Source organism: Nematolebias whitei, chromosome 2 (assembly GCF_014905685.2).
Source record: "Nematolebias whitei isolate Nwh7 chromosome 2, NemWhi1, whole genome shotgun sequence".
NCBI classification, from domain to species: domain Eukaryota; kingdom Metazoa; phylum Chordata; class Actinopteri; order Cyprinodontiformes; family Rivulidae; genus Nematolebias; species Nematolebias whitei.
Window position 1 is genome coordinate 17,639,276 of NC_056499.1, and position 16,762 is coordinate 17,656,037.

The following is a 16,762-nucleotide window of genomic DNA, read 5'->3' on the forward strand; positions in this document are numbered from 1 at the left end:
CGTGTGAACGCTCTTATGTATATATATATATATCATGGTGTCACTTAAATCCAACGCTGTGTATTCCAAGTAAACCATCCATAACCAGAACCTGTGGAATGAACCCTCTTAAAAATTTCAGATAAAATCAAAATATCGTACCTCTATTGGTTTTAAAGTGGTTTTTGGGTGAGAGGTGGGGTACACCCTGAACAGGTCAACATTCCAAAACGTCAGAGGCAGTCCTGCATTTTGTTTAGGTTAGATCATAAAATTCTTTAGACCATCTCTGCAGATAACTATTTTGATTACAATACCAACTGAAATATATTTTGTATGTGATTGTATTATGATTAGACAAAACTTTAATATATATAATTAAAATAAATTGATTGGAACATTTGAGTTTTTAAAATCACTATTGAGTGATTTTTTTAGAAATGTAAGTGGAAATGTACGGTAACAAATATCTCTGAAAAATTATATCTCACTTTTTTATCACACCTAAAATTAGCTTTAGACACAAACATTCACATCTTCTTATGGAACTGGTAAGACGACAGAATTTATTTTTGGTGTTTTAAACAAAGTAATTAGACTAACCTGACATCAAAACAGTCTATTTCAAGCAGAAAATAGTTTTCCTGAAACAGTCGTTTTACCGTCTTTATAATACCAATTATGAGTCCAATTTACTGTATATTTCATACATGAATTCAACTTTAATTTAGTATTTAGTACTTTGTCATAATTATTATCCCCTTGAGGTGCCATTATTGTGATCTTATTTAAGTATAATGTCAGTTAATGTATCTGGTCTTAAAAGTGAAATCCTACAATGCATACTTGCCTGTGTCAGGAATAATCCCATCACATAATCTAACCATTCCTGACACATGCACAAGATCACATCACATGATTTGAAACTGTTTGAAACATGAACTGAAATGTCATGCCCTGATGCAAGAATATTATTTTCTTGTCACACGCATACCCCCCCCCCCCCCCCACACACACACACTATTTTCTGTATGAAATATTGACGTAACAATATTGATTTCCCTCTGAAAAATCACCACCTTACCATGGTGGAAGGGTTTGAGTACTCCTGTTATCTTGGAGGATATGTTGTGAGGGGCATCAGCCCCTTGTAGGGTCATCAATGGCAAAGAGCTCTCAGGTGAGGGGTAAGACTATGAGAGATGCAGAGCCATGATGAAAACACAACCAATGAATCAGGAAACAATGCCAGAAAAAGGAGAAACCGGGGCACCTCACTGGAGCCAGATCTGGGGGAGCTAACTTGCTAGTGAGCATCAAGTGGTGAAACCTTTGCTTTTGGGGTTCGGCCGGGCCAAGCCCAAAAAAATAACAAGAAGCCACCTCTACGTGGACCCACCACCTGCGAGGAGGCCTGTCAAGGTTGGGTGCTATGTATGCTAGGCAGAAGACAAGGGTGGGTCCCTGGCCATGCTGATACCTAGTGTCATAGACTAACTCCAGGGACATGGAATGTCACCTCAATAGCAGGTAAGGAGCCAGAGCTTTTACGTGAGGTTCAAACAAAATATATTTGGGTTCACTTATGTGCACAGCTTGGGCTCTAGAATCCCATTCCTGAAGAGAGGTCTGACTCTCTCCTACTCCAGATTTACCCAGGGTGAGAGGCATCGTGCAGGTGTGAGAAAAATGACGGGGTTGCCTCTCTGCGGCTTCGAGATGCAGGTGAGAACGATCTGACTGTTGTTGGCATTTATGCACCAAACATCAGTTCATATTACCTGGCTTTTCTGGGGTTTCTGAATGGTATAATGGAAGGGGTGCCATATGGGGATTCCTTCATTCTACTGTGTGACTTCAATGCCCATGAGGGCAATGACAGAGTAATCTCAAAGGAGCTGATTGGAAGGAATTGCCTCCCTGATCTAAACCCAAATGATGTTTACATATTGGACTTCTTTGCCAGGCATGGCTTGTCCATAACAGACATCATGTTTGAGTATAGTGTGGTTCATAAGTGTACTTGGCACCAGGCCACCTTAGGCCAAAGTTCGATGATAGATTTTGTAATTGTGTCATTGGACCTGCAGCACTATGTCTTGGATACATGGGTAAAGAGGGGGTAGAGCTGAGTTGGATCCAGTGGTAAAGGAGGTAGCTGGGCAGACCAGATAAACTCAAACATATAGTGAGTGTGAATTGGGATCATTTGGTGGAACCCTCGTTCTGTGCGGCTTTCAAATTATACCTGCAGGAGAGTTTTTCACATGTCCAGGGGGAAGTCAGGGACATGGAATCCAAATGGGCCATGTTCAGGGCATCAGTTGCAGACATAGCTTCCAGGACCTGTGCCCTGAAAGTCATTGGTGTCTGTCAGGGCAGCAACCGAAGGACCCACTGGTGGACATCAGCGGTGATGGAGGCTGTAGAAGGCTCCAATTGGCTCTCCCAGTGGACTCCTGAAGCAGCTGATGGGTACAGGGTGGACAGGAGTACTGCAGCTTTGGTGGTTGCAGATGTAAAAGCTCAGGAATGGGAGGAATTTGGATAGGTCATGGAGAAGGACTTTTGATCACCCCCAAGGAAGTTTTGGCAAATTGTTTGGCAACTTAGGATAGTAAAGCGAACCCTCTCCCAAGCTTTACTTAATTTGAGTGGGGAACTGCTGACCTAGACTGAGAATATTGTTGAGCAGTAGAAGGAGCACGTTGAGGATCTCCTTAGTCCACCTACTATGTCCACCTTTGAAGAGGCAGAGTCTGAGGACTTAGGGAAACATAATTCAGTTTCATTTAATTCAGTTTATTTATATAGCACTAATTCACAACATAAGTTGTCTCAGGGCACTGCACAGAAACAATACAAGTCCATTACCATGACAGAGGTCACTGAAGTAGTCAAAAAACTCCTCAGTGACAGGGTGCCAGAGATGGACAAGATTCACCCAGAGATGCTGAAGGCTCTAGATGTTGTGGGGTTTTCATGGTTGACCAGTCTCTTCACTGTCACATAGAGGGCTGGACAATGCTTGTGGAGTGCAGTGACAGTGTGAGAGTCTGTTCCATTGTGGGATCACACCTCTCGTCCTCCCAGGGAATGTTTATTCCAGGATGTTAGAAGGGAGGCTCTGACCAATTGTTGAACCTCAGATTCAGGAAGAGCAATGTGGCTTCAGTCTCAGTCATGGAACAGTAGACCAGATCTTCACCTTTGTGGAGTTGCTAAGGGTGTCTAGGTAATTTGCTTCTCCAGTCAACATGTGTTTTGTGGATCTTGAGAAGGCTTACGACCGTGTTTCTCGAGGCATCTGTGGGGTGCTGTGGGTGTATGTGGTGTCTGGGTTACTTTTAAGGGCTATCTGGTCCCTGTATAATCAAAGCAGGAGCTGTGTTCATATTCTTGGCACAAAGTCAAGTTCGTTCTCAGTGCAGGTTGGATTCCATCAGGGCTGTTCCCGATCCTGTTTGTGGTGTACACGGCCAGAATCTCAAGATGCGGTTGTGGAAAAGAGTATGTCTGGTTTGGTAACTTTGTGGTCTCATCTCTGATTTATGGGAATGATGGGGTTTTGCTACCATCTTCAGGCCAAAACTTTCTGTGTGCACTAAAATGGTTCACAGCTGAGTGTGGAAGCAGCTGGTATGAGAGTCTGTTCCTTTAAGTCTGAGGGCATGGTTCTTGACCAGAACAGGTGGAGTCCCCCCCCTCAGATTGGGGGCAAGACTTTGCCTTAGGTGGAGAAGTTCAAGTGTCTGGGCGTCTTGTTCATGAGTGATGGTAGGATGGAGCGGGAGATGGATCAATGGAATTAGGGCATTGCTTAAATCAGTCATGGTGAAGAAAGAGCTGAGTTGAAAGATAAAGGTTTCAATTTAATGGTCTGTCTACGTTCCAATCCACACCCATAGTCATGTGATTTGGATCATGACCAAAAGACAAGATCCTGGATACAAGTGGCCAAAATGGGCTTCCTTTGCAGGATGGCCAGGCTCAGCCTTAGAGATAGGGTGAGGATCTCTAACATTCAGAGGAAGCTTGGAGTAGAGTCACTGTTCCTATGCATCAGAAGGAGTAAACAGATAGTTTGGGTATCTGATTAGGATGCCTCCTGGAGGCTTCCCTTTAGAGGTTTTCCAGGAAAATATCACCAAAGACCCAGAGAAGATCCAGGTATTGATGGGGGGGATTGTGTAGCTTTGCTGGCCTGGGAATGCCTTGGCGTACCGCAGAATGAGCTGGAAGGTGTCAATGGAAAGAGGGAAGTCTGGGTTTCTCTCCTGGACCTTTTGCCTTTGCAACCAAATTACAGATAAGAGGTAGAAGACGTAGATGGAGCGCCAGCACGGTGGTGCAACTGGTAGAGCTGCTGCCTCTCAGTGAGCAGGTCCCCGGTTCAAACCCCGGTCCAGCAGCCTTTCTGGGTGGAGTTTGCATGTTCTCTCCGTGCATGCGTGGGTTTTCTCCGGGTACTCCGGTTTCCTCCCACAGACCAAAAACATGCATGTTAGGCTGATTGGTAACTCTAAATTGTCCCTAGGTGTGAGTGACAGAGTGAATGGTTGTTTGTCTCATTTGTCTCTATGTGGCCCTGTGATGGACTTGCGACCTGTCCAGGGTGTACCCCGCCCCGCGCACAGTGATTGCTGGACATGGGCACCGGCGACCCCTTGACACAAAATGGAAGAAGCGGGTAAAACATAATGGATGAATGGATGGAATATGTAGATGGGGACATTGATGCAACAACAAATAAACAAACAAAACTGATAGTTATGCAAGCATCTAATACAGTACATGTGCACAAAACAAGCTTGAAACTAAACTAATTTTGTGGTGTACTAAAAGGGGAAAATGAATACAACAAAATGATAAAAAAAAAAAGGCTCCCTGAAGTAATGTTAAATGGCTGTCAGATTTTTTTTTCACACAATATCAGAAGTGACATACATCCAGAGACACTCAAATACAAATGCACCGCAACACAATAACACTGACTGAATGCGTGAAATACTTTGTAGGAATACAAACACACATGTACACACACTCAGGGGACATAGTGTTTTTTGGTTGTTTGTTTGTTTTTCTTTTTTAGTTACTTGAATTTGTCTTTGATATTTAGAGCTCATGATTCATAGATGAACTGTTACACAAGCAAAATGGAAGTGCACCTCTTAAAGGTCAGGGATTTGTGTTGCAACTAAACACGGAGAAACCATGCTTGAACCAAACAAGTAAAATATAGCAAAAAAAATAAAAGATGTTGAAAAAACAGCTAACATTGTAGAAAAGAAATATATACAGGAGACATCAATACACTGTATGCCTGCAGTATATGTGTAATACAGACTTGCAAACTGCTGAGGCAGCACCTTTGAGCTGTGAGCCAAGGCTCACCCACACAAAAGGTTTTACATTAACTGATTTTCTCATCATTTATGAGAAGAGCTCTGTCATTCAACTTCACCAGTGGCTAAGAGAAATGTGTGAGATGTATATCAGTGCTTCATCAACAAGTGTTCACTTGCTATGGTGCTCAGGACCCAACAGAGACACACATGACTGAGTCCAATAAAAATCAACTTCTTTGTGATGCCAAGCTACACAGAATCATCAAACAGTGGCACATAGGAACCACCTGAGCTGGAGATGATTATACTCAAAATCGACAACTAATGATACGTGAATCCCTGCAAATGACTGCAATTATCCTGTTTGGGGATTTTTTTTTCTTAAAATTATAGTTTCTAGACAACCAGCAATGACAACAATGCTTCTATTTGTGGCAAATAGGTCATGTTCTTACCTTCATATACAGCTTTGAAGCCCTGTGCACTCACAGCAAAGTCTGTTGTAAACCACAAGGCTAATATAGATCCACTGCTGACTATGGGTGAGGGCAGCATAAACCCCGACAACCTGGAAAACAAACATACAAAGAAAAAAGTTATGCAAATCCATTTAAGCAAGTGTAAGACCCCTTAAAATAATGAGGATTACTAAAGGTTGAAAATCTAGGATAAGCATCAAATTTATTACAATAAAATTACATTTTGCATAGTGTTGATTGAAGTAAACTAAGACTGTACTCTAAACTATTTAGACTCGTCTCAAAGTTAATTTTTGTGTTCATAATTTTTGTCAAAAACGTAAAAATTGCCTTGATGACTCCTGGAAATGTATTATTCAAACTGCATAAGGACTACATTAAAATATTGTTATAAAATTACTGCTTTATTTTACTGAGTGAGCTTAGCTGAAAGAGCTAGACAGTGTGATCTGAAAGACTGCTGATTCTCCATCTGATTCTCTATAGAGGTAACACTGACAATTGTGTCTGGACAGATGAAAACATCCGAATGGACAATGAAACTACAAAACTGTGATTCTAAAAGACATACATTACAGGAGAGAAAGTAATACCTTACTAGACTGCAAAATTGGGGTATTAAGATTTGGACACTAACGAAATGCAAAGTTAAGTAGCTCTTCGGGGCAAGTGGTGATATAATAGGTTCACACTGTGCAGGAATATGCGGCAGTGAATGGTGGGCAGAGAGTAAGGGACGGACGAGAGAGAAATGATAAATGATTGATAAAGATGAGAAGGTTGAAAAAAAAAAAAAACTTTTTTTTTTTTAATGAGCCATAGTCCAGTAGTGCATTTGTTCTCAATGCCTGGATGTCTGTATCCAAAAAAATTAATACTTTATATTTAAATATATATATATATATATATATATATATATATATATATATATATATAATTTTTTTAATTATTATCTTTTTTTTAACTGAACAGAGACAAAAATCAGACAAAATATTAGTTTTTTTGTTCACTTCTTTCGCTTCTGCTTAGCACTACCTGATGTCAAAGATCTCTAATGAAGGAATAAAAAATAAAGAAAAAACAAGAACTACAACACTGGAAAAAAACAAGATACAAAAAAAGTCTCATAAATAAAATAATTCAAACAGGACAAAGTTTCAATTGTTTGTTCAAAGGTAAACAGAGGCTGAACTGCTAAAGTTGTAAATAAGACAAAATCCAAGCTAAACCTGCTCTATCAAAGCTAAAACCATAAAATGTTCATTCTGCGTGATCCCTTAAAAGCTGACAATATGTTGTTCTTTTTATTCCTTGATCTTCTCTGCAATCTCCAGACCTCATGTTACTGGAGCATATTTGTTTCTCTGTGCTTCAATTGTAACTGAGGGAGACTGCTGATTTGGTGGATCAGGTGGTTGAGGTAGCAATAATGTAAATGTAGTTAAAAAATAAATAAATAAATAAAACTACACCTGAAAGCATAAAGAACAGCTTTGCTTTATGATGTTTTTTTCTGTACTCTATTTTTCTGCTGTTTGCCATTGTTGTGAATGTTCTCCTAAAGCAAAGACCAAATATAAAGTATTTTGTTTGTGGTTACAATTTACTTTTGATGGCTGGCCTGGAGCTTTTGTACAATAAACTTCAGACACAGTAAAGGTTATTGCACAAAAAGGTTTTTTTTTTTTTTTTTTTTTACAAAACGGTACCTTTATAAAGGATTTATTTTATTTATTTATTTTTGCCAATGAGCCATTTCTGCTTCACAAATTAAGCCATGCGTAAGAATAAAATATAAATAAACAAATGCTGGTTTATGTCATATTGATTTTAAATATGATCCAAGGTGAAAACACCAAACTTACATTTCATTTCCAATAGCCAGGTTAGAGAAAACATTTAGTGTTGTTGCAGGACCCATTGGAAGAATACCAATGAACAACAATACATTTCAGCTCAAGCAAAATGGTAAGAATAAGAACTGGAAAGCAACGAAAACATTTTTAAAAATAAAAAGTAAAAAAACAGGGGGGGGGGAGATAACTATTAATATCTATATGTCATTAGGACTTTTTTCTGTATACCTATATGTTTATAGACAGAATACATATATACATATGAGGACTGATTTATTTAAAAAATAGCATTTGCATCTAGGTCTTATCACCTCACAACATCTATACCTGGCACATAAATATTCTCTGCACCACTGTGAAAAGAGAAAAAGAGCATGCACTTGGCAGATCATTATTAGCATCAAGTGGCGGTTTGGCTGTGCTGCAAGAATTAGAGGAGTTTTCTGAGGCAAGAAAATGCAGATGAGGCAGGAGGAGGTGAAGAAGCAGTTCCCTCCTGTTGCAGCAGCAGAGAGACCATATTTCACTTCCACAGTGAGTTAGTGAAAAGAAATAATGTTTAGGCAGCTAATGTGTTTTACAAACCTTTTTGTAAAATTATATTTCCTAAAAAACAAATATATAAAAAGCTATGCAAATGAATATTATAATGTAAAATATATACTCCATGTTAAACTAAATAAGGAAATCCCATGTTGCAAACACATAAAAATAAACAAGAAACAGCTAACGAACAATTTTAATGACATTTTTAAACCTGAAGTTTAATCCTGAAAGCAGGAAACAAAATAAATGAAACAAAGGATATGACAAAAGATGAGAATTTATGAAGTTCAAAATATGTTGCAGGCTAGCGTATACACACTTTATAGATTGATTGTCAAAAACAACATGACTTTTGTGCAGGATGGAGGGGCGTGTGTATGTGTGTGTGTGTGTGTGTGTGTGTTTGATTCACTTTTATATTTTATTGCAAATAAGTAATTCTTGAAATGTAATTTCTTTAAATTACACATTTGGGCTTTGTTTATCACATTTATAATTCAATGCAGCAAAATAAACAAATTTAAAAGCAAACAGATCATGGCAATACTTGATTTAGTTACATAATGACTAGGGATGCTCTGATCAGGGTTTTTGCTGCTGATCACCGATACGATCACTCATGGTGTCGATCACCGATATTGATCACATGGATTGGCTGTAAATTTTTTGATTTAGTTAAGATGAGTGCTATTTCCTACGTGATCTGGAAAAAAGGAACCATAAAAATCACCTTAATTCGGACAAAACCATGTTTTTATTTATGTTTTCAAGACAATATATATACTGTATAAACTTGCAGGCACAATACAGCAACTATTTAGTCAAAAGGACAACTGATAAACACTTAAAATTACTGTACCTGTTGTCAGTGGCAACCTTTAACAGAATGAAAATGTTAAGGCTCGCAAGAGACTAAGTGCAGAAAATCCAATAAATCTCAAAACATTGCCTAAATCAAATAATGTCAAGTAGAAAAAGGATACATTCAAAGTCAAATGCAGGTTGCATTCAAATAAACTACAAGTTACTAAATCAATAATACCTGAGATATCTGATGGCTTACTGTTTTGTGCATGAGCAAGCTGTTGTGCATTGTCAAAGAAAAACACAACTAAGTGCTTAGATTTCTTATAATTTATAAATAAATAATAATGGGTCTGTTGCTTCATTTGTAAAATAAAATAGCCTATTTGCTACTTAAATAACATTAATATGGTCTTAAAGACTTTGAAACAAAAACAGCACAAATGAAATTAAAGTGCATTTGCTTTGAACAGGGAGAAAATGTTGAGCAGCATTTACACATGCTAAACGCCTATCTATGACTTGTTGATAAGGATTGTAGGAAAATAATTTTTAATAAAAAGGAGCATCAGTTTTTTTTTCAGTCATGAGTTTATTTCGTCATAGCTTTCACCATGTTTCAGGCATTATTTCTCAGTATCAGATGTACCTTGTCTTTTTTTGGAATATTCTGTAAGTTTCACGAGTGACATGTTGATGCCGAGTTTAACAGCTCACTGGATCGATGCAGATTTTCAACTTCATAAAGCTGTTCTGCATGCGAGGAGATGTTCGATGTGAGAGTACACTGTCTGGTGGAGCTCTGGCAGGGCTACGTTTATGGAAATATTTACATGAAAAAGCTCCAAGTGAAAGAGCAGTCGGCGGAACCAGGTGTTTTCCACCACTGAGAAAGACTGGCCATGTAGCCCGATGAATTCCATTATTTTTCGGGGTATTTGCTTAGCCTTCTGACTGTCACACTCATACGGGCGAGTGTTGCCAAGTGTGGGCTGTGCTAACTGCCATCTGACTGTTGCTGCTCCGGGTGTCTTCTCTTCATTCTCTGCAGTGAGCCTTGAAAACTCACCATACTCTGCCAAGTGTTTGTTTTGTAAACGTCATATTAAATTCATTGCGTTGAAGCATTTTAATGCGCTTCCCCTGCAAGGTATTTTTCCATTGCATGTGTTGCAGAATGCAAACTTTACATCACTCTCACAAACGGTGTAAAAGTTCCACACAGCAGATATGTTTGTTTATGATTTGCTGCCGTGTGCCTGCACAGTGTGATCGGTATATGCCGATCACACACATTTTCGCATAAATCGGTCGATAATGATCAGTGGCCGATCTATCGGAACACCGCTAACAATGACTTTATTTTCTGAACATTCAAGCTGAATGGCTTTCAGTAACTGTGGCAAAACCATGTTCAAGTTCAAGAATTTTAACCCCAAGGGGCAATTTGTTTCAGAGTCAGTAGGCACACAAAACATCCATACTAGACAAGACATTGAGACATCAAAATATCAGTACAGAAATCATCACTGTTCGTTGAGAATGACTGAGGTGACCAGAGAAAGAGGAAAACCAACATACAAGTCAGTGCTCATGCTACGTTTATCTTTATTGAATCATGTGGTAATATAGGCACCAAGCAGTGCTTAAAATGCTTGAAGAGTTGCTTTTATTGTGGCACTGGCACGTGTTCCTTATCATGCCGAATAGGTCAGTCAAAGAAACGGTGAGTTGTTTTGGTTTAATCAATCTTGCTGAAACAGAGTGGAGCCAGAAGGTGAGTGAATGACATAAGTAACACTGGATAAAAAATAGCAAATTACGAGGGTAATAAAAGAGCATGCAGTTTGGCTGAAATATCTTGAAGGTTTTTTTAAGCACATAGAGCGGCAGTGTTGTACCATGTAGTGTCCTACTTTATATAAAGGGGCAGTTTACACAGAGCGTATTTTGAGTGAAACAGCACCTTTTTCTCTGCAGTTCATCTGTTCCTTTACACGACACCAGTCACCCCCTCGTTGAATCCGGAGGTTATTCAACCCAGGTCTCAGAGTGGAGACTTTCTGGGAGACAGCTCGCAGAGGTGTCAAAAGTCCCACAGAGTTATGAAAGCACATGCGCACTACAAGCGTACATTTCACACGCGCGCGGACCAACGGCATATTTCTATCAACAACAATGGCGATGGAGTATAACATCCTGCTTTCTGTGCTACGACTGATGGAATATATTTGGAGTCTCGTAGTTAATCTACGCCGGAATGTAGGTGCTGTGACCGACATCTGTGTTGGGAAGAGATGCCAGTCGAATAGAATTTGAAATCGCTAACAAGGCTGTCGAGGCAGGCGTATATTTCACATGTGGCTCTGGACTATAACATACTAAATGTGCTAAATAATAACAGTAATGATAATAAATCTTGTTTCTGTTAGTGGTGGGAGATGTAATGAAGCTATTTTAGCTAAATGAAGCTATATGAACATTATGTAATTCAATTTGTGATTTAAACAATGATGTGAAGCATATTGCATCTTATTAAATTTGAAAATGAAGACATCAGGTTTAATTTTTATTTATTTATTTATTAAACACTGCAAACTGTACGTCACACAAACACTGACAAATTGAACTCGCTATTAAAAACATATTAACCCGAACTGTAAACTATATTAATGAACTGTACGCTTCGCCTGTTGTCTTCCTGAATACTGACGCCATGTTGTTTATCTGGCTTGTACAGACTGTCACTCCTTTGCTTAATGCAGCTTAAAAACATTGAATGGATTGGAAAAAAAGAACAGAGGGGAATTTTAAGTGAATAGATGATCCAACATCTCTCTCTTCACGGTCGTCCTGCTCCATCGAGGTGTATGCTCTTTCGGAACCGGTCCGCCTCTGGTGGGAGGATAGCTTCTCCTCGCAGGAAAAATAAAAACTCAGTTGGTTGTTGTGTAACCAAACAACACAAGTAAACATTATTGAGAACGTTGATTTAGCTGCTGTAGCTTTGCTCGGCAACTACCGATTACCACCGGATTGGGAAGTCCGACATCATCCTTGTCAATGCTGGTTCACTCAGCGATCGGTGTCGAGCTGTTAGACGAAGCGGTCAAATCGGCGTCAAATTCGTCGACTCATGTACAAAATCTGGCTTTAAGTTTTGTTGTTAGTTGAGCTTTCAGCCCAGAAGAAAGTCATTTCAGACAACTGGTCCAGGCAGCTCACGTGCATATTAGATGGATGTACAAAATTCATAGTGCCAATACAGTGGACTCGGGGGGGGGGGGGGGGGGATCCTGCGGATACATGTAAACACTGGATGCCGTCGTGTCATCGTGGATTTTTTCCTCAAATCAACATCCGAAAAAACTGTTCCCCCTGTCGTATCCGTTTAAATGGGGCCAAAATCTGCTAACACAGAGATTTATCCTCAAGCAGCCATACTCTTCACATACACAGGACACACTTTTGAGCCCAAGGAAAGCCAATTGTTTCTGGAGAATAACAAAGAGTTCTCAGCTGATTTTATCAGAGACAAAGAACGCTGACTGATTGAAAAACCTCTGTTTGTTAATCCCCACCAGACTTTTTGACTTCCCAAATCAACAACAAAATATGATGGCTGTTGATATTATCAGAGATTTACATACAAGTATATTTTCTCCAAACCTACTTCAAAAGGAACCCAAGGGTGACCACTTTCCTCTCAGGACTACACACAGACTGATAGCTCCTCCAACGGGCAGGAGTTGAGACTCACTGCCCTCACATCTCATGAACCCAGGGATTATTTTTTGATTGTTTTATTCTGTTAAAACAATAATTCTGATCTTCCATATTCATGCATGCTCTGAAATTTGCTGTATTATCAATGTTTTCTTTGAGTTGCCAAAGACTTCCAGAACTTTTCATTTTGAATTCAACACAAAGTTTTATATCCTTGTGCATGCTCTATAATCCAGGTGGAAAAAAACAGGACAAAGTTTTATGTTCCCGTGTTTCTCCAAAGTTTGACTACTCAAATCTTTCACAAGTATCCTGTTTTTTATTTTAATTATAACCAAGAGTTGTTTCCTGGGTCATTACCCGCTTCATCTCACATTTCATTATTCATCAAAGTTGCTTTGTTACATTTTCATTGTTGTTATACACAATTTTTTTAACTATACCAGAAACCCTGGTTTGAGTTACAAAGTAAAGCAGGATAGAACTTTAAGCTAAACTCCATCAATTTGACGTTCTTCTCCTCAAAGAATTGGACCGATCCAGAATCTTAGGCTGCACAGAGCCAGATGAGCACCAGCCAGCGAAGCACTGAGACTTCCAGGTCAGTGCCTGAACCAGCCGTAGAGCGAGAGACAAGTCTCTTATTAGCCGACACAGGTACCCCCAGGAGATCTGCCACGTTTGACATCACCTACCAGATCTGGCCACAAAACATGCCTGGTATCTACCATAGGAGCTGAACCAGAATAATGACTCAGTAGGACCTTCAACCTCAAATAGGTCAAATTCCAATTTTTGCCTCAAAGCAACACTTTTCTTTTTTCCATAAGATATTATGTTTTGGTTTACTTCAATTGTACACATTTGGACCATTTCTGAACATCTTTCACCACCTGTATTCATAAAACACATAGCCATTTGATTAACTTAGTCATTCATAGCATAACCAAACGTGTTATCTCTCGATAAATGCAAAAAATAATAATAATAATAGTCCCAAACACACGCGTGCCTGCACCTGTGTGTGTGTGTTCATATTATATTACTCTGAAGAGAATAATTCATTATTTAGGGTAATTTATTGAGACTGAAAATCATATAAATCATAAATTGACATTTTTTCTTCTGTAGAAAGGCGGTGCCCCAAAAAAGTTTTTGTTAACAATTTATGAAGCATTAATAAATTATAATTTATCCATTCCATAATGTATACCCCTCAAACCATATCAAAGCTGCTGACACATATCAATTATATTTCTATGTAGTTATAAGCTTAACTATGGGGTCATGATGGGGTAGAGGCAGGGCAGCAGACTTGGGATCAGAAAGTTGTGGTTCGACTCCCTTCCATGCCCGCATGTCGTGGTGTCTCTGAGCAAGACACCTAATCCCTAAATGCTCCCCAGGCATTTGCATAGCTGCCCACTGCTCCAACTGGGTGTATCTCACGTGTGATGCAAAGAACTAATTTCAACATTGTATGGGAACATACGATGAAAACCCATAGCACTAATTATTTGTAAAACTCAATAATTCAAAAATCACGCATTGCACAAGAAAGTCATAACCAGCATCACATCAATGACCGTTACAATTTGAAATTATAATGGCTTTAGTAGGACAATATATGCAGCACTAGTTTTGTTGCAAATAACAGAAAAAAATAATAATAATTCTAACGAGAAAAAGAATCACAATAGTGTGCTTTTTCAATGTACTTTACTACTACTATTACTACTACTACTATTACTATTACTACTACCAACAACACCAAAACAACAGTATATTAATCATCATCGTCATCATCATTATTATATCAAATTAAACATAAAAACTGGAAAAGGATAAAAATCAAGCAAAATTTCAAAAAGAATTATGGGTAGTTAAAGTGTTTCCTTAACAGACAGTAAGAAAAAAATAGTACTATAGTGGATATAGTTTAACACATGCAAGGAATTAGCAGCTTGCTATTTACTATGTCACTTATCATAGCCATTCTTATGTTATATGGCCAAAAATGAGAGGAAAAAGTGTTAAGCCACTTAGAGTCATGAGCAATGCAGGGGACAGTAAAAACAAAACTGACATTGGTTAAAACAGAATAACTTTAATTCTCTTGCCTCACAGCAAGGGCACAGAGGACAGACAAGAACAGATGAAGGAAGCATACAAAACACACCAGACAGAAAGACAGATGGAAGGAAAAGAGGTTAGAACAGAAACAAAGAGCATACAGAAGCAACAAGACTAGAGTTGGCTCCTTGTCTTTTATTTAACACTTTACATGTTTTGCAACTCTATTTACCCTGTAGCTAAATCTAATAACAGGCTGTGCATTGCTTTTACATCGAGATCTTTTGATGATATAATTGATCATTTCATTCAAAATTGGAGACTGCAACAAAGTGGATTCAATGCAATCTGCTGGCTTACTTAGATAACTTTTACTAATTGGCGTTTTTTTTTTATTTTTATTTTTTTATGTAAGTGTATGTTTTTGTACAGTGCCCTGAGACAACTTCTGTTGTGATTTGGCACTATATAAAAATGTTTTCTGATTGCATTAGCTTTTAGCTTCTTGGTTGAAATAAACCACCACTTAGTTTATACTTTCACCATGTAAGTCTGGTTTTTTTTTCCAAAAGCCTAATTTAATTATTCTACATCGAGGACATGAAGTACCAGAAACTGACGCAATGCTTGTTTACACCACAGATGATTATCGCTCAGTTACTTTGTAAGTACTTAGCTGTCATTAGGTGTTTTATTTTATTTTATTTCTTCAGCCTAACCTGCTATTAAATGAGCCCTCATTTTCCCACCTTTTTATAATTTATCGTATTTCACAAATATCTCCTCTGTGAGTGTGTGGAGTGTGAAATCTACTGTTTAATTCTGCATATGCATTTATTTTTTTATTTATTTTTTATATTTACTGCTGCTCAGCACTAAACAAAAACCTGCCATGCTACAAGCTACAATAAATCACCTCGGGGCTCACAGAGGACAGCAGTCACATTATTACAAAAATATTTCACCACTCATCATAGTAGATGTGAACAAAGTGAAATTAATTGTTAAAAGCATGCTTTTACCCCTTTGTTATTAATTTCATGGGCACATGAACCTTGAAGGGCATTTTGCTCTGGGCCAAGGTTGATTTTTCTAACTAGTCAACGATGTACAGGGCAGAGGATGGCTATATACTTTAACATCGATCAAAGAAGCACAAGCGACATTATAGAGCTACCACAGCTGATAACCAGTGTGGTAAGTGTTTATGATGGGATTTCAGCAAGCTCTGGAGCTGAGCAGGTTACTTATTTACTTATTTTACTTAAACAGGTTTAATAATAAATTGTTTATTGATTGGAAATGTAAGTGATGATGAGATGGAAATTAGATACACATTAAAGACACTGCAAATCAAGAAAAGTACTTAAAGGCAAAATGTTTAAAACGTAAGCTTTTTGCTTCATGCCCTCTATCTGTCCACAAAAATAATAATTCTGTGATTTATATTTAAGTTCGATGATTATTTCAAGGATAAATGAGAATTCATCTGTGCGTGCATTCAGATCAACAGATCCCAGGAACAATCTTGGAAACTTCAAGCAATTAGGCCTCTGGCAGTGGATCTGAGCTTGAAGTGAAGTGGAACCACACCTAGGGAAAAATCTGTCTATGGTAAATGGTCTGTACTTATAAAGCGTCTTTCTGTCTTATCAAGATGCTCAAAGCGCTTTACAACACAATCTGTGCCCTCATTTTACCCATTCATACAGAACTCTACTAGATCTATTCAAAGAATAATCAGTGCTTTATCACATTCATACACCGATGGGACAGACATCGGAGGCAGTGAGGGGTTCAGTCTTGCCCAGGGACACTTCGGCATGTGACTGATGGTAGATTCAAACCCCCATCTCTTGCATTGGAGGATGACTGCTCTAACCACTCAGCCACAGCTGCTCAAGGATAGATATATGTATAGATAGATGGATGTATAGATAGGTTTATATAT

At 38.5% G+C, this 16,762-nt stretch overlaps 1 protein-coding gene across 1 annotated transcript in view; it reads right to left on the minus strand.

The window, feature by feature from the left end:
- Window positions 1-16,762, minus strand: part of LOC119425923 (CUB and sushi domain-containing protein 1) — a 432,525-nt gene that overhangs the window by 349,797 nt on the left and 65,966 nt on the right. Inside the window, exon 3 of the mRNA XM_037693482.1 lies at window positions 5,783-5,895. Coding sequence (XP_037549410.1) covers window positions 5,783-5,895 — 113 coding nt within the window. The remainder of the gene's footprint in view (window positions 1-5,782; window positions 5,896-16,762) is intronic.